Here is an 18,941-nt window from a genome sequence, read left to right as displayed (position 1 = left end):
TGATTTTAGCTTGTGCGGCTAATATTCAGGTGCGCTTTGTAGTCCGGGAAATACGGTACTTTTAAACCGCCTGATTTTAACCACATCTTTGCTTCAGGCTCTGCAGACTAACAAAGGAGAAGCAGAAGGCGGAGGTCTGTGTCCTGAGCAATGTGTTTTCAATATTTTGATCATTGTGAAATAAATGTTGATCACTGTTGCTATTTCGACTGGTTGTGTGTGTGTCTAATTTTTGAGGTTTTACAAGAACAGGCAAAGTTTAGTGAATTTACTTTGGAAAATTAGGTTTGGTGCTCAGAGATTTCAGAACGAAAGGGCAGAATATTTAAAAAAAAGTGTCTGAACAACTGTAAGTAACTTACCGCATCACACACTGGGGCATTTTGAGCAGCTGGCTTTGAGTGCAGAATCTCTTCAACACATTCCCATTTGTGTTTTACTCTTTCAAGTAAGATCATGCTTTTAAACAAGCTGCACATGGCGATGTGTTTCCTATTTTTAGTTCCAAAGATACATGAGCAATACTTCCCGAGCCCTGACTTGCCCATCCACTCCAAAATCATTAGAGTAGATGTCAATCTCCATCAGCTGCTCAGCCCCAATGGGGTCAGTGTCCTCCTCAGTTATGCTAATTACCTCTAACACCGCACTTAGCTTCTGTGAGCGGAATCATTAGCCACTGCCATTGTGGGTGTTTAATTCTTTCATTACTGAGCTGTATGACATAATTTTACATATAATTGTAATGGTATGTCAATGGAATTCAACTGAGGGGGCACGTTTTGGGATAGATTAAGAACACCGAGGCCCACTTACAAGCTGAAGTCTATCCCAGCTGTTATAGGTCAGGATGTGGGGTATTCTCTGAGCAGAGCTAACACAACAATGGACAACCATCCACACTCACATGCAGTCAATTTAGAATCACTAATTAAACCTACTCATGTTTTGAAATGTGGAAGCTGGAGTACTTGTAGTGAATCCACACACATGGGGAGAACATTATATAACCAAAGTAGGTATTAGTGATCAGCTGGGTATAAATCTGAATGCATGTGCAGGGACTATCAGCCCCACTATGAATGACTGAGAAGGTATAGGATCTGAGTCTGTGACCCCCCCTAGAGCAACTGACCTACAACTGTAACAATGTTTTCACCTATCTGGCTGTTGCAAGTATGGATGAGGTGATCCAGGGTTTAAGTTCTTCCCTCAAAATTAAGTTTTCAAACAGTTGTGTGTGTGTGTGTGTCAGTGTGTCTGTGTGCTTCTGTACAGGATTATCATTAAAATGGCAGGATGCCACAAAGATTGTGTCTTGCAGCGCAGAAACCCACGAAAAAAGTGACGTGGAGCACATAAAAACTGCCTTAGACAGCTAGCCCTCACCGAGAGCGTGCATATTTGTACCTCAGATTTTACATGCGAAATTATCTAATAGTTGCTACGGTCATTTTCTTTAAGTTACTCCCTTTAGAGATCGGCACAGTCACCCAATCTCTACCATGCTCCTCTGTCTCGTAGACCCTCTGCATGTATTTCACTACATCCATGAACCTCCTCTTAGGTCTTAATCTCAGCATTCCTGGCAGTTTCAGTTTTAGGAAAGAAATCCAAGATTTCTTTACTTTAAAAAAATCTTTATGAATAAAAACAAATGTAGATTACTCACTTACCACTCACTGAGAGGTAAAGCTGACGGAGAAAAAACAACTGCTGTTTGCATGATTTGCATATATATCTCCGATGTCATATTTGCATTGTGGAGCAGACTGTTGAAATGCAGCCTTAACAGACTCACTCTGTGTAACTGCTGTGATAACTGTTAAACCAAAGTTGATACGATGGCATAACCCTTTACACGAATGTGTACAGAGCAACAAATAGAGCTGTTGTGTCTTTGCCTGCGGCTCCAGCATCAAATAATTCCTCACTGCTGTGCAGTTTATCTGAGATGAACATCTTGATATTCTCTCCCTCTGCCGTCTTCACCCATTTCAGTTTCCTCCTCCCTAAAGACACTTCAGCTCAGTGATTAGCGGCTTAAAAATATACCATTGTGTGATCTTTCCTCCTTTTTTTTCTTTTACATCACTCTAAACAGAGTCACTCAAATGTGCAGGTGATTAAAACGAGACTGACAGGCGTGCAGAGCAGTCTGTGGAAAGAGAGCAGGAGCTCCAGCTCTCCATTAGTTTAATTAAATTACCTTAATCTGATATAGGCTATTTCAAGTCATCACCCAATTATATATGCTCTTTTTGTTGGTGGCCCTGAGCACTGAAGTGTGTATTTATTTATTGCCTCCCTCCAGCCCAACACACACACACACACCCATAAACACACTCATTTGTGCAAGTCGAAAAGTTCAGTTACATATGGAGTAGCTCTGACAGCCTTCCACTATCATATGCATTCATTTTTAATTAAAATCTACACTTAGGTGTTTCGCTGCAGAATATTTTATGCTCCCCGGAGACACTGAGTATTTCAGGGCTTAATTCATTTCTCCTCGTCACTCAGCCTCGATATTGGATGATGTTTCTACCTTTGCCGAACTTCTGTGAATGTTTTACTTTTCTATTTGGGAGTTAATGCATTTCTCCAAGGTCCACCAAATACAGTATTACCTTTAATGATCATTGATTTTGTGAGTTAAAAAAAAGAAGAAAGGAAGAAAGGAAAGGAGAAAAAAAGCACTCTTTTTGTGTGGTTTAGGATTAGGTTTGTGGATGTGGGATTTTTACGTAACTGTGCAAACACTGGTGGCCATAGATGAGAGCCGGAGCTCCTAAAGTAATAGACATGCAAAAGTGACAGCAAGCACTACTTAGCAGTCATGTTAATGACACAACAGTTAAATATTAAAGTTCATTCTAATGTCTATATAAGAGGAGCTTTCATTTATTCTACCTGCAAGCTTGTTTCAGAAGATGCCAGTTTGATACTTTTATGATGTATGTAAGAGTCTGCTCAGGTACGAGTGATGCAAATTTATGTAAATAGAAAGCTAGCTGCTGGATTACAAGGACACAAACTATGCATTTGTCCTTAACCGGAATAGAAAACACACTGCTCTGAAATGGTATCATGCCACTAGCAGTAATGAGCAAAAAGCAAAACTAGAGAGAAGCCAAGCGTGAGGGGAAAAGGAAGAGCTACCATCTATGGCCAACACCTACAACAACAAAAAAAAACACTTCCTTTTTGTGGGTTGCTTTTCTGCTTCGTCTCCTGTGCAGCTGTTGTCATTGGCATCAAAGCAGGTGAAATGGATTCACAATACTTTTTGCTTCCGAGCTGAGCAAATTGTCCCTGAACTTTAATTGGAATTGTGTTATACTGTGATGACCGAGTGCTCCCTTAATTCTTTTGATCGGTCCAGTATAGGAAAAATTGTCTGTCCGTTTGTGCATCCGCTTGGAAGTACTAACCCAACTTTAACCCAAAGTTAGTTCATTTTACTTTTCTCCAAAAATCTAACAGGGCTAGCACCTACAGCCTATGCCTCAGAGGGTTAACACCATCTTTGAATGTGAATGTGTGCGTGAATGGGTGGATGACTGGATGTGTAAAGTGCTTTGGGGTCCTTAGGGACTAGTAAAGCGCTATACAAATACAGGCCATTTACCATTTACCATTTCTTTGTACATTTTCACGTAAAATGTTTAAGTGAATACTGCACCCATAAATTCACTCATATATTTTGAACATGTCTTAAAGGAAGCATTTTCTAAGAAGTGAGACTGAAGTTAACATCATCACACGGTCATCAAAAAGTTAATATTAATAGTGTTTTAGTTCTAGAAATCGCAGTTAAGATTTTCATTAGGAGTGACCAGGATCGACAAGATTAGGTTTGGACACAGGGAGGAGGGGGCAGAGGATATATTGGAAAAAAGCTGTTGACGATGAAGCTGGCAGCTAGAGATGGATGCAGATAATCCACTGTGGTGACCTCTAATGGGAGCAGCTGAAAGAAGTTCGAGCAGTTGCATTTACCCTCAGAAAATTTTGTGAATTGTGTATATTTGTGAAGATTACCTTGCTCCACAAAACATGAAACTACTGTGAACTTTTTTTTATCCCTTTCGTGATTCCTGCAGCAGTCTATTAGCAAGTTCATCATCATCTCCTGTTGTTTTCAGCTAATTAGTTAGCTGTTCTCTATAGCAATTTGTTTATTGCAGTGACAAACCGGTGACAATGCCTATGTTTTAACACTTCCATATTAGTGTTAATAACTATACTCTTTGGCTGCTAGCTAGCTGTTGTAGCTAGCTCCTGGTTTCAAAATGATATCAGTCATATCAGCAAAACAGTTATTAATGTATGCATTACATCGTATATTGATCCTTGTGATTGATTTAACACTGAAATGCAACCATCCACTTTTAATACTTAATATTTTCTAAATGAAAATTCAGATGAGCTGAATAGCAGTAAACTGTAATGCTAAATGATTTCTCTACATATCATTTGCTTCTAAGAGCAGGCATAAACAGATGGTGACAACCTGAATCATTGTTCCCTATGACATATGATGCAATATTTCTATTCTGATGAAATTTGAAAATACCCCCCCATCCAGAAGTGTGGTGGCTGTGAAAGATCAAATGCACTGCAGCTTAAGAAAGCATTTTTGGGAAGACATTAATGGGATGGAACGGCTGCAGTAGTAACTGTGCACTGAGACTCTTCAAAAAAAATAAAGGATTCATTGCTGTGAGGAAGAAAAAGATGCAACCTAATGTACATTTTAATCTCAAGATTCACACATACATGTTTGCTATTAGCCATTTACTGTCGCTTGTGATTTCCAAAACAGTTTCATCACGTTATTGTCTCCCCAGAAACACGTTCCTTGGGTTTGGTGAATTTTTTTTTCTCGTAAGCTTTTGTGGCATTTCATTAATTTCGCTTGTGTGTTTTTTTCCATATGGTTTTCTTTGCTTTTAACTATTTTTCATGTGGTGTTTTGAGTTGCTGTGCATTTGAACAACTTTCACCGCCACTGTACATAAGGTACAGGGCTTATTGCATGGTTTGTGTGGACAAAGTGTGAAGCACAGGACATTGCAGTGAATAGATGTCCGCCCGATTGGATACATATGAGGGAAATTTAGTTATTTCTATTAGCAGAAATGTGTTCCATCCATTCGGTACTCTTTTTGATGCCAAGGCTCACTGTAGCTCCTCTGCTAACGTCCGGTGGTCCACACCACTTTACGTTCGACAGCTTAGGAAGAACCTCCGACAAAACAGACACACACTGCTGCACACAAAGTGATTTTGGAACGTTTATTCGTTAACAGATTCATTGCACATTTGCTGAAGTGCAGAGTCATAGTCAATGTAAAGCTTTAAAAAATACAATCTCAGTCATCTCTGATGTGATTCTGGGTGCGTTCATGTCGATCGTTTTAAATAAAATACAGTATATGACAGATAAACCTTCTCTTTAGGGTGGTAGTCATCGATAGATCTGGAAAGTAAACATTGAGAAACAGGGCAGCATAACTGGTCAACGTCAAAGGTTCATATCATTCATTCATATTTAGGTAGTATAACTTTTTGACATAGTACATGTACATTTCCCTTTGTCTTTGTAAACACACTTGTGTCTTAATGTTTTTCTTTTTTTTTCTTTTGTTTTTTTTGTGTATTCGTAGAATGTGACATACAGTACTACCCTTTAGAGAAGAGCATAAATTACCACCTTTCTGTTGGCACCTGAATTATCATAAACACCGCTCTTGAGCTGCAGCTTTTTTTTCTTTTTCTTTTTTTTTAGCACGCTCCATTTCACACAGAAATGTCCCCCATTCTCCCTTTTGGAAATAGCTCAATAGATTTACAATACATATTTTTTTCATTTTTTGATTAAAAAAATAGTTTGAATCAACTGTACACAATACCAAAAACAATGTGCTTATCCCCATAAGGTATAGTGCTGAGAGTTCAACATGCCCTTCACCATCTGTAGTTACACTGAACTCTTCTATCCTTCCCACCTTTCTTCTTTTTTTTTTAAGATGGGGTGTAATCGCAGGATCCATCACGGAGGCCTCTCTCCGTGGAACTTCCGGTGTCTGTGCCTGCCGCTCTTTTCCTTGGCCATGTTGATACAGGCGTTGTGCTTGTTGCTTTGCAAGTGGTTCCAATACTTGATGAGTTCATTGGGTTGGAACTGATGGGATGTGATGAGGTGGCTGTACTTACAACTGGAGTAAGACACACGCCAGTGGTTGAAAAGGAACTCGTTGGGAGGGGGTGCTGGTTCAATGCGCAGCTTCGCCAGGCAGATTCCCACGTAAACATCCTCCAGGTGCAGCCTGCGTATGCTGAGCGAGGCCTGGTAGATCAGCTCGGCCATGTCCCCTGAGAACACATACCCCGTGCCTGAGCAGAATATCGGGTAGCGCTCGCTTGGATACACCTCTGGTGGCATGTACCACTTGCTGTCTTTGTTTCGGTTTGGTGCATAGCCCCTCATCAGGTAGCCAGTGAAATACCTCTGCCTCGGAGGCATCTCAGGTTTCAGCAGCTTCTGGATGAGATATTCTGTATTGACAAACATGTCACTATCTGTCTTCATCACGTAGGAAGCATGTGGGCAATAGGTAGCTACCCAGTTCATGCCCATCAGAGTTTTGATGGTCAGGTTGTAGTAAGTGTCCTGATAGTCCTGTTGAATGATATCGTGGTAAACACGGCTCTCTTCCTCGATTCTGCTCTGAAGGAGGGTGTCCGAACTCTTTCCTGTGCCGAGCAGGAAAAGACAGACAAACCCCAGGCCCATAGCCACGCTCTCGTTTCCCCATGTCTGGCGGATTGCATTGCGGGCATTGGCCTGTCCTGGCTCAGCAGCTATGAGCAGGATGAGAAAGGGTGTGCTGTCTCTGCACTTGAAGGGCTCGTTCAGGATGTATCGATAGGGCTGGGCGCTAAGCCTCCCGCCAACACCCATCTCCTTCTCTAGCGTGTTGTTAGTACTCATCGAGTCCCCGAGCCCCATTACACCCATTCTGGCTCCTCCACCTCCTCCTCCCCCCACGACTGCTGCCTCTCCTGCTGCCCCCTCACCCTGCTGAGAGCTGAGGTTGAGGAGAGGTTTTGGTGCAACATTCCCTGTTTCCCTCCAAAGGCCCCTCAGGGAGTTGCTCTGGTTCGCCTCTCCCTTGGGGCTTCGAAGGCCCCTGACAGTGTAGGCAAGCGGGTTTTCACGAGGCCCGCTGTGCCCTGGCAGCCAGTCTTGGTGGCTGAAAAATAAGAAAACGGCGAAGAGCAGGGCCAGTGAGACGAGCCCGGCCACGTGGGTCCGAAAGAGGGAGCGCTTGACGGTCCAGGTCATCTTGATGGGACAGCAGTGCCGCCGTCTCCACTGCATGATGCAGGTCGGGGTCGCAGGAGGCTGTTGCTGCTGCTCGAGAATGGGCGGCGGCGGTCACATACAGTCACCGTAAACATGTGGTTGTCAACAATCAGAGGGTTATCTGAGCTGACAGACAGGTTGGAGTTAGCCTCCTGGTGGAGTCAGGGGAATGTCTGAACCCCCTCCGATGCAGCTTAGAGCAGGGTTAAAATCTGAAAAGAGAAAAAAAGGAGACTGAGAAAACAGCTTTGGAAGCAGCCCAAAAGCACCTCCTATTCACTGGCACAGAGCCACATGTTAGTTGTCTGAATTGCAGGTGTGGTTTTTATTGTGGGAAAGAACTGAACCTAATTATTAATTGTGCTTTGTTTTTCTCATGGCTTGTTTTGACACGCTCGAGTGACTTTGACTAAAAAACCCTCAGTTAGAGCTTTCTGTGGATGGAGGGTCCAATATGGCAAATGGCTCTCTCGGTAAGCTGACTTAACAGTTCAAAAGGAAGTAGCTGATTCACCGTGAGCACTGTTGTATCTTTGATTGGACAGGGACGAACAACACGGCAGGGCCTGGATGCTGCTCTGAAAATTATGCATACAGTGCATCTGTATGGTTGAAAAACAAGCACTCCCAGTTGTGTCTAGTTGCTGATATACAGAACACATCCCGAATAATTCTATCTCATGGTTTACACAACTGACGGCCATAAATTTGCACAGTGACAGAAAATAAAGGGAATCAGGAATTCATCTCATGGTTAAACCCAGTTAAAATAGTCAAGACTGGTGGAAGCTACATTTTGGGCTGGCAGATTGGTAGTGGTAGGCATGGTGAGATGGTGGTTTCTTTTTTTCTTTGCATGTCATTACTCAGTTTAATGCCTGGGGCAAACTATAAATTGCAGGTTTGGCCCAACGCGGTGCCAGCAAACGCTACCCTGAGCCGCATGGGCAAGCAAGTGTCATCAGCCCCCCGCAGCGCGTCAACAGCTAGGGAGGAGATGCATCTGTCAAAGTGAGTTTTCAGGGTCCAGCAGGCAGCGGTGCCTAAGCCTGAGCCAGCCTCTGGTGATAACAGCCATCACCAGCCATTCACCTTCTACCTCCAGCTTATCAATGCTGCCTACTGTCTAGCTGCGATCACCCAGGCTGCTTGAGGTTGGAACATGGAGACGTACAGTATAAGGAGAGGACAGATAAGGAAACAGGCAAACAGTGTGGACAAAAATCTACGTGATTATGTGTGCTGTCCAACAGGACGTTGTGCACAAAGAGAGACATAATGGTGAATGTGCAGAATGCAACTGACAGACAAGCCACTTAGAAAACTCTATGCCAGGGGTGACAAATTCAAGGTCCGCTGGCCAGAATCGGCCTGGGAAAGCCTCAAATCTGACTGTTTTGTTAATCCTGTGAATTAACAAAAAGTTTAAAGTATTTGTAATTACAGGAAAGTCTAGGCAAGGACAACCCAGAACTACTTCTGTTATTTTTACACATTTATTTCCAATACTGACATATTGTTCATTTACTACAGCAGCCTTTCTTTGTCATATACAAAAAACCAAGACATAAAGTTGAAAATGTCCATCTTTTTTCCCTATATTAAGATATTTCACAGATTAAATGTGTAATTAAAGGGCTTTACACTGACTGACACTTAAGATCAGAGTACGCTGTATGTGGTTCATGATCTAAAATGAGCCTGGCTCTGTAAACGCACTGTTCTGAAGCAGGATTTACCTAAAAAGATTGTGGTATACACGCACCAGCTCAGCGAGTCACCAAGGCAAACAGTCAGCTTGCACAAAAAAAGCATTTACTATGCAATATAGTCAATCACATGGATAGCAAACAGCACACATGCAATCATTTTTGTTGGGATCACTGACAGACAAACCCAGAATATAATGCCGACAAGATTTAATGATACACACAGCAAATACGCTACACACATAATCAGATCTGTGTACACACACAGACAAAAGATGCATGTGCACATCACACATAATTATATTCACACTTGACGCAAACATCATCACTGCTGTCCACGTTGACTAACACACACACACACACTCATGCTGGCAGTACACATCACTAGAGAAAACAGAATATGCCAGCAGAAACTTGGAGGTTGTACTAGACTCTGGCGAATATTAATGTAGCAGCAGTGTAGCAGTCTAGAATCCCCTTTTGCTTCCTGTGTGTGTTAATTTACTGCCTGCCTGCATTGCCTTTCTTGCTTGTTTGCTTGCTTTTTAATAATTTGAGATACGAAACAATGGAGCAATAATTTTTGCAAATGCAACATGCCAGCTTGCTATGAGAGAGTGTTTTTTTTCTAAATCTAAACTTGCAATTTTCAGTTTCCTGCTATGTTTGCTCATTCATCATGACAACTGACAAGGAACACGATAACCTTTTCAGGCGAGTGTGCTTACCCAGCGCAAGCAATTACAGGAGAATGAGAGAGGCCAGGGCCGGCTTTGTTTTAAAGGTTAACGTACTTTACATCGAAGCACATCCAGCGCTTGAGAGATTTCTGCTGTCAGCTAAATGAGCATGTAGTTCCATGAGCTCTGATGAAGAGTCCACACACAGAGGCGCATACACATAAATATAAACATGTACGCACGGGTACACACGCGAAATCTGACATCTATCCCACCCAGGCGCTTACAACCCTCAATGGATTTCTGACGTTGTTTTGGATCTAAATGCCAATTTCACCAGGAGATCAGGCATCCATTTTTAATTTTTACCAGTGCAATTTAATCTGCCAATGCCTTTCCTCATTAATTCATTTTCTTCGCTCCCATCAATGTCCCTTCTATATAAGCCAATTAGTTACACTAGTGCTAATTAAAGCCCCAGCGTTTCAGCAGCGGTCAATAGTCAGAATGACGCCTCGGGGAGTGGCACTTTGGTAACATACTAAGCATACATTGTAGTGCCTTTTCTCTCAGCCTTAAAATCAGCAGGAAGAAACTCCCAATGTTCACACACCAATCACCACGGTTTGCTTTCTTTCTTTCTATGCCTGCATAAGCAGCCTAGACTGCTTTTGCCTGAACATGTTGTGAGACGCATGCAAAACAAGCTTTGCCGATGTCAATGAAGATATGACCTTCATTTGATGAAAAAAAATGCACTTTGTGATAGTGACACATTTTCTTGAGGAAAACGGCTCACAGAGCGGCTGCTCACTGAAGTTAGAGGTTAAATTCTGCTTCACTGGAACCGGTCCGACTGATTATGTGGTTCATTTGACATTCCTGTTTCCTCCAATAACACCAGCCTTGAAGCAACCACTACATTTATGATTTATTTTAATGCTAAACTAGTGTTACGCCATACTGCCTTCATTGGAGTAACGAAAGCTCAGGCATCTCTAAAAAGAACCATCAAAGGCTAAACAACATCGACAAACAAATCCTGAGTGTTGTGGTTGAATGAGATATAACTTGTATGGAAAAACTAGTCTTGTGAAACAATGTTCTTTGGACAGAGAAGACCAAACTAGAGATGTCTGGGCATAATGCACAGGGCTGCGTTTGGCAAAAACCAAAAACAACAAATCGGCACAAACACCTCATTCCAACTTGCAAGCACAGTGGTGGAGGGGTGACATGGCTTATTTTGAAGGCACGGGAACTGGGCACCTTGCATTCAATGAATCTAACACGAACTAGTCTGTAGACGAAAGTAGATCAGCTACAGCTTGACTGAAACTGGTTCATGCAACAAGACAGTGGTCCCAAGCATACCAGCAAGCCTATAACAGAATGGCTGAAAAATAGCCCCCCCTCCGAGTTGCAATACCCAGAAAAAGTCCACAAATGATATGGCAAGAGCTTAGGTCACCTGTGCATTTAGAATGCCTGTAAACATAAGTGAACTGAACCTAAATTGTAAAGAAGAACGGGTTGTACAGAAAATGACAACTTCAAGTTATTGCTGGTAAAGGTGCTTCTAAAAGCTACTGAATCATGAGGTGTACTTAGTTTTCACAGGGCTGCAGAGTCCAGTGAAAACGTTTTTCACAACACTATATATACATCATAAAGCTGTGAAATTTATGGTTTTCAGGGTCTTTATCATTAACTCGGTTTCCCTGGGTCTTTTCCCGTGTTGTAGTTGTGTGTCTTATTTTGAAAGAAATATTTGCACGTTATTCTATATATTCTCCTTCCTTCCTTGTCTTTCCCCTCCTTCCCCAATCAGTCGAAGCAGGTTACTAAAACCCCTCACTTAACCTTTTTCTACCAGAAGTCTTTTCCTGTTAACTTCCTCTCAACTGTGACCAAGAGTTATCATTCTCACATTCTTTGTTCTGTTTAATACCATAGGGTGATGACTGCGACTGTACAAATGAGTGCTACTGTATACACATAAACTGAGGGTAACTGCAACTGAGTAACTTATTCTAAAACATTTGAAAATTGAAGTGGCAAAAATGTTGAAATACTTTTGTCTTACTTAGTTTCAGTAATGCTCAATTGTACCTGAATGGCAAAAGACACTCAAAATAATTAATCCTCAAATTACTTCCATTTCCTGTCCTGTAACTGAATTGCCTCATCGCTTAAGCTTTAACTCCATAAAGTCAGTACTATTTTAACTGCAGTTCTTTTTGACTGAACTAAATTAGACGAATCAAACGTCAGGTAGATATGCAAATTACATAGATGTTTTTTCACAGCTCTTACCTTATTGCTGAAGTAACAGCTGTTAGAAAAAATTTGAAATCATAAAAAATATGTTGAGGAAATAACGTGTCCGGCAGCTATGACTTCTGTTTTCAATTTTCGTGGAGAACGGTCTATTAATGTCTATTGTCTATTCAACATCCAATCCAGGCTCATTTTGGTCTATTTAACCTAAGTTATGTAGAACAGCTTAGAGCAATGCACTCCATGGAAACATAACTAAATATAGCCAGGTTGACAGTGACTACCTATTTTGTATATCTGAGGTGGAGTCAAAAACCATACCTGCTCAACAAACAAGGAATGCAGCTTTGCAACGCTCACTGTGTTTTAGCTGTCGGGCAAACTCACTACTCATGGATGTTCTTCATAACAACTGAGTCACACATGGCAAATCCACCTCAGCTTTTAATACTTTTTTCTCCTTTTTAAATTTATTTTCTAATGAAGTCACCATTTAAAATGCTGACACGTAATATGATCTCCTCAATCATGGACCTTCATCTATAAAGCCCTCCTTTTGGCATCAAGTTTGAAAATACCATCAGTAAAGTATCCAGCACATTCAGGTCTCCCTTGCATAACTGGTTTTCCCTGCGTCAGTAGCACGCACTGGGCTCTCCAAATCACAGACAAACAGTATCCCACAGTTGTTTATGTTTTTGAACCCATTTTGCACAGAGAGGCATTTTTTGAAAATTGTATTGATAGCAATGTTGAATATTATTACACAGGAAACAAACAACTACACGTAAAATAATTACACCGTGGCGCCTCTGCCTTTCTAAATGGAGGGACGGTAGCTGTGTGTGTGTATGTAAGTGTGTAAAAGTTTGGGAACCACTGTGACATAATCCATTCCTCACTTCTGTTCAGCAGCACTTCACTTCAAGAACCTGTCATTTCATTCTCAGCCTTTTGTTTACCATCTGATTGCAGTGAATAGTTCAACATGTAAATCCAAGAATACTAGTAACTTGAGATCAGGGGTGGTGGTCATCCCTATTCTAATTTCCACACTGTTGTTCTATTTCTGAATGGCCAGCTGGCAGCTTTACTTTGGTTATATTTACTAAAGTGAAAAGCAGGGTTTTCACAATCTTAAGAAAACTGCATTTCTTTAAATAAAAATTATTAAAATAAATTGCGTCTTAACTAGTGATGAACCAAAAACTAGTTTCAAGCTCAAACTTTTCTTTACAAAAAAACCCTGACGGCCAAGATCTTTTTGTTGTTGTCTTTTTTCACATTTTTGCCAAGAAAACAAATTAATCTATCCATCTAGTAGATTTTAGGTTGCTTTGATCAACTTCAAATTATTTTAATTCATCCTTTACTTTATACTATGGCAGGCATTGATCTATCCCTTTGTTAAATCTGATGTCATTAGCCATTTCCCAGTCCAATGCTGCTTCAGTTTTCCAAATCAATCAAACTCTGAGCCACCACTCAGAGAGAAAGATCTTTTCAGCCATAATAAAATGATCACTGCGGCTGTTCTCCCAGATATTACAGTTAAGTTTACATTCAAGGGTTCAGCCGAGTTGGACGTTAACAGGAAGCTATCTCATTGGTTTCTAACTAAAGATGAGATACCAGGTTCTGACCAAAGTATGTCTAAAATACTAAACAGAAAACACATTAGCTGTGACATTTAAAGGGTTAGTCAAGCTGGGCCAACTTACATACAATGATGTGCTACATGGTGGCTAGCTACATAGCTATGTTTAGGCTAATATAAATACATTAGCACAGGGATGATAAGAAGTTTTTTCCCAAAAGCTTATATCAGCTGTCTCTAATGGGCCATCATGTGGAAAACTTCAGCCAAGAGATGAACCAACCTCAACACCAGGCTGATCACTAATATGTTTCTATGGTGGGCTGTGCAGCAAATGAAAAGCAAGTGAATAAAAAACCTGAAGAGACTAAGAATTCAATCCAGTTCAGTTAAGGTTTATTTAGGTAGCACGAAATCAGAATAGCACTCCCGTCAAGGTACGTTCTACTGTGAGGTAAAAACCCTGCAGTTCTGGAGAAAAATGGCAACAATCAATGTCTCTCCTATGAGCAAACACTTTGCAATAGTGGTGAGGAAAAACTCCCTTTTAACAAGAAGACACGTCCTGTAGAAGCAGGCTCTGAGAGGGGAAGCCACCTGCCACCATCAGTTGGTGGTTAGGGGAAGGAGAAAAGAAATAAAGAGAAGAGAAAAATGACAGAATAGCAAAACCTCGAAAAATAGACTTAACCTCCTAAGACCCGAACTCTTCCACGGCATGCATTTTTAATTATTCTTTGATATTTGGGCTGATTGGGACCTGATGAATGTAAAAACAAACAATTACCAGATTTTTTTTTAACCTAATTTTTGTTTCTAATCAAAATAAGAGCCACAAATGAGGATATTCGTTTAAAATTTTGATAGAACAGTAGCAGTATAATGTCCTCGTAAGTGGATATCAGGCCCTTGTAGAGCAAAATTTAGTATTTTGGTCTAAATAACCCAAAATGCGATGTCCACATATGTGGACGCCAGGTCCTAGGAGGTTAAGAAGCAAAAAGACACTTTCACTTACTCTGCAGTAACAGCTGTTACGTGGAATATCTGGAAAGGAAGAATCTCCACCAACTGACTTGTTGCGCCAGTGGCATCCTGTTACAGTAACACACTCAAATTCAGTGAGTACTTTAGAACAACAATTTATTTGTAGAAGGCAAGAGTGCATGTTGTAGAACTGAATCTAGATGTGCAAATACATTTATGAATTCTATTCAAATTCCATTTGTTTGACAGTCTACCAAAAAATCTTTCCAAGGACTATCAGTCAACTGCACATCTACAGTAACCTTGGATGGAAATCACAGTGTCACCAAAATAAAGGTCAGAGAAAGATTAAAAACAGACACACACACACACACACACACACACACACACACACACACACACACACACACACACAGAGAGAGACACACACACACACACACACACACACACACACACACACACAATAAAATAAACTAAAACAGAATAAAATAAAAGTGCTATATGGACTATCCTTCAGCTATAGAACAAAGTTTAATATACTGAAACAGACACTGAAATAAAAAATAGTTTGAGTTTTAAATGAAACCATCTTCAGGTTACTGCTTTTCATATCCCCTTTAATATGCTGCTTCTTGTCAACACATCTGTCTGAGTCTAATCTGCTAGTATACTAATAAAAAAATAATAATAATAATTTGTAAAATTCATGTAATTCATGTGATACAATTTTTTAATTTCGACACTGGATTAAAGAGCCAGTGTATGCTGCTCCTTGATTTCACTGTTTTCTTTTGTCTCTGTCTATAAATCCAAGTGTCCTCTGTCAGTAACGCTTTACTCAAAAATAAACGTTCCTGTGATATATTTAGTTACGTGGACGAGTCGTTTTATCTGTAGAATATTGATAAGGTCAAAACCCAAATACAAAAGAAGGAAATTTGGCATTTGTTGTACTTTTACAGGTTTAAAAATAAAACCGCCTTGTATCTTTACCCCCGCCAAAAGTAAAAGATTGTCATGATGTTTTAAATAATCCACAGACTTGCCGTCCAAGAACTAAAGAAAAAGGATAATTTTCAGACCCTTTGAAAACGTTGTTTGCTGTCTGACTCAGCCTGGAAAGGGCCGGCAGGATAGGGAGGGTTGAGTTCTTGCTAAGTGTTGAACAGACGAGACACTCTGGATGGCCAGCTGCGTTTTATTTTTTTTAATATCCTTCATGACTAGAGCCTGGTCAAATGTGGGCCAGGCCACTTGAGCCCTTCCAACACACGACATAGCCATATCTGATCCTTATCAGGTCAGCTGACCCAAATTACAAACTTTTCTGGTATCTAATCAAGAAGTGTTATTCATATTCTGGTTTTAAGATAGCCATTTCTTTAAACTGACTTTGATTAATCAAATAACTGATAAATACTGTAATATAAATGTTTTTTTGTTGCAAAAAAATGTTTCATAACAAGATAAATTGTTAATGTTTACAACTTCCCCCAAACTGCTGGTAGTTCTCTCAGGCAAACAACTGAAAATAAAACACTGTGCTGTTAGGAAGTGGTGCAAATAATTCACTGAAAATGACTCGCTAGCACACGAATCTTTACCTGACATATTTTACCATGCAAACAAAAGTAGGGGCAACAAACAAATATCGGATGTTACTTACGTCATTTTCTAGTAAATGTATAAATTCAGCAGAAAGCAGGACCTCAGACTCTGCTCTCTCTTTCAATCATCTCCATCATTTTCCCCATAACTGCCTTGATCCTTTGCTCATACCGAGGCTGCTGGTTTGTGGTTGGCTCTGAGCTCTGGGTTTGCTTTAGTCACTTTTCCTTTGTTAGCTTTTTTTTAAAACAACCATGTTTAAGCGTCTGTTTGTTGCTACAGACGGTTTACTTTTATGAATCTTTGTCTTTTGCTCACAGTGAGGAACTTCCACACTAACGTAACCTCAGCTTGTGGCTGCGAGTGAGGAAATCGGCCGATTCTGACCAATGCATCACATTAAACAGATTCTCTTTAGATGTTTCAAAGCTGATTGGATTAAAAAAAAAAGTGATTTAAAAAAATGGATTATTTTCAAACATACATCAGCGTTCTGAACTCCACAGATGTAATCCAATTTCGTGTAAACTGAACCTTTACCACATACACTGTAGACAGTAAACATTTAGACTCGCTTGGTCTTTAAATAGCTTTAGGCCTGAGTAATGGCAGTGACAACAGAAAGTGTTGAGCAGCCTTTGGACTTTGACTTGGACTCCCGACATTTTAGGAAATCAAGCTTTGGCATCCAGGACCCACCGCAGCTGTAAATATTATGCTACAGCATCGCACTTCTCTAAGCGAGTGACAGACACAGAAAGTGTTATCCACTTCCGTTAATTGTGCTATCTGAAAACTATTACTGCTGTATTTACCTCTCACAGTCCTAACACCCTGCACATGTTCTCTTCCCTTGGACTCTTTTTGAGGACTCGGTTCAGACGCCACTGTAATAAATTATAAGGGGGTTTGAAAATTAGACCCTATTAAAGTTTCATAGTCTGGTGGTCAGAGTGAACACCCTGACGGGGGAGGTTAGCCTTTTTTTCCCTCTCCGTCGCAGCATTTAGCAGATATCCCCCAACTATGCACGGTCTTTAGTGCCCAAAAACACTCAGGCAGCTCGACATGATGAAGTGGATAAAAAAAACCCTGTTAATTGAACTGGATCGATGGAAAGTCCCTGGCCTTGCATCTTGGCAGGTTTACAGAGGGATTTCCTAAACTTGATTTTTATGGAGACTAATACAGCATGCACTACTGACCCCTTTTGCTGACACTGTGCCTCCAGGAATGTCACACAAAAACCAGGCAAGTGGACAACATTCATTTTTAGGGGAAGAAATAATAGTGGAATTTAAATAAGTGGTCCTCTAGTACACCTTCCCCGTGGTATTGGGGGGGGGGGGGGGGGGGGGGGGAAGAGGGGCTTCTGGAAAGTATCTGAGACGAGATGCATGATGTTGGGACAAAGGTGTGTGGAGAAATTGATTGATGGCTAGATTGGTACTCGTCAAGGCTGCTGGGGAAGAAAGGTGGATGTAATGGAGGGGAGAGGAGGGCGGGGAAGGCTAAATGAATAATGAGGATGTGGGGGGACCGATGAGACGTGCAGGGCTGCCTACCTCCTCCTCCTCATGCTGCTGCCGCTGCGGTAGCTGATGGGGCTGCGGTCGGCTGAGGGAGAGCAGGGACCCCGGTGCCTGCACTCGCCATCACCGTCTCTCAGGACTGGAAACAATCTGGGCTTTAGTTCCCTTCCCCCTGTTTTTCTAATCGCACTGACACCTTCAATGCGTAAGGTCCCTCCTCCTCGTTCTCATCCCCACAAGCTCAACAAACCTGCGGGTTTTGGTTCTCCTCCTGCTGCGACTCCCCCTCTCCTTCCTCTCCTGTCTTGCGCCTTGTGCCCGCTCTACACTGCTGCCCTCTACTTCATTTACGTATCCCCTCACCTTTCTGTTTCTGCGTTGTTTTCTGATTTTATCCAAGTTTGGCCCGCTGCTCAGATGTGTTATTTCATGTCAGAATGAAAGCAAGAACACCACAGCATCCCCGCCCCGCAAGGCTATCGGGGAGCCCGCTGAAAAGCGACAGAGCAGCAGGAGTACGGCTGGTACTTCACGATGCTCGGAAAGCTGGTGTTAGGCAGAAGGGGAGTAATAAAAATGAGCAGAATAGGAAAAAATATATATATAATCTTCCATATATAAGTCCAATCACAGCCAAAACATGTTCCCCGAGTCCTGGAGTGGGAAACGGAAACAACAACTCATCTACCTTCACCTCCCTGCTTCGGGTTTTCAGTCCGCACCTTCTTGTTTTTTCCTTCTCCTGTGCTCCGTCTCAGAGCGACCCCGGTCGGATTCCTCAGCCGGGCGAGGTACCTACTGGCCCGGGGAAGCTGGCTGTCAGACACCGCTACACTGACAGAACTCTCCCACGTCACCGCATTCTTAGCGGAGCATCTCACGTGACCCACTTCAGTCACTCATGCTACCTTCAAGGATCGTGGGTGAAAAAATGTCCTCCCTGTATTCTCCCTCTCCCTCTCTCTCTCTCTCTCTCTCTTTTTCTCTCTCTCTCACACACACACACACACACACACACACACACACACACACACACACACACACACACACACACACACACACACACACTCTGCGTTCCAGCAAACACTCTTACAATTAAAACTTAATCAAGCCATGCTGCATTCATATTGTTATTTGACAATTTAGGGGACAGTTTTCTTCATCTTTCAGTTT

General features: G+C 41.5%; 1 protein-coding gene across 4 annotated transcripts; it reads right to left on the bottom strand.

The window, feature by feature from the left end:
• Nucleotides 1-5,287: 5,287 nt before the first annotated feature.
• On the bottom strand, nt 5,288-18,640 carry b3galt2 (UDP-Gal:betaGlcNAc beta 1,3-galactosyltransferase, polypeptide 2). Of its 4 annotated transcripts, none has more exons than XM_086268527.1 (2): nt 17,802-18,640; nt 5,288-7,587 (listed from the first exon to the last, which is right to left on the bottom strand). In XM_086268527.1, the coding sequence occupies exon 2, from the start codon at nt 7,388-7,390 to the stop codon at nt 6,059-6,061; it is 1,332 nt and encodes a 443-aa protein (XP_086124653.1). In that variant the 5' UTR covers nt 7,391-7,587; nt 17,802-18,640; the 3' UTR covers nt 5,288-6,058. The 4 variants fall into 4 exon arrangements, with proteins under 4 accessions (XP_086124653.1, XP_086124655.1, XP_086124656.1 ...); XM_086268529.1 differs by having other exon boundaries at nt 18,457-18,640; XM_086268530.1 differs by having other exon boundaries at nt 18,491-18,625.
• Nucleotides 18,641-18,941: the final 301 nt, after the last annotated feature.

The sequence above is a fragment of the Aulonocara sp. 'chitande type north' Nkhata Bay genome, linkage group LG17 (genome assembly GCF_057382095.1).
Source record: "Aulonocara sp. 'chitande type north' Nkhata Bay isolate Kocher_YH1m ecotype deep benthic linkage group LG17, A_spYH_male_GT1.1, whole genome shotgun sequence".
Lineage (NCBI taxonomy): Eukaryota > Metazoa > Chordata > Actinopteri > Cichliformes > Cichlidae > Aulonocara > Aulonocara sp. 'chitande type north' Nkhata Bay.
This window is presented reverse-complemented; position numbering and strand designations above follow the sequence as displayed.

Bases quoted from the DNA above. Each gene is read 5' to 3' on its own strand.
- b3galt2 (XM_086268527.1), bottom strand. From the start codon at position 7,390: ATGCAGTGGAGACGGCGGCACTGCTGTCCCATCAAGATGACCTGGACC.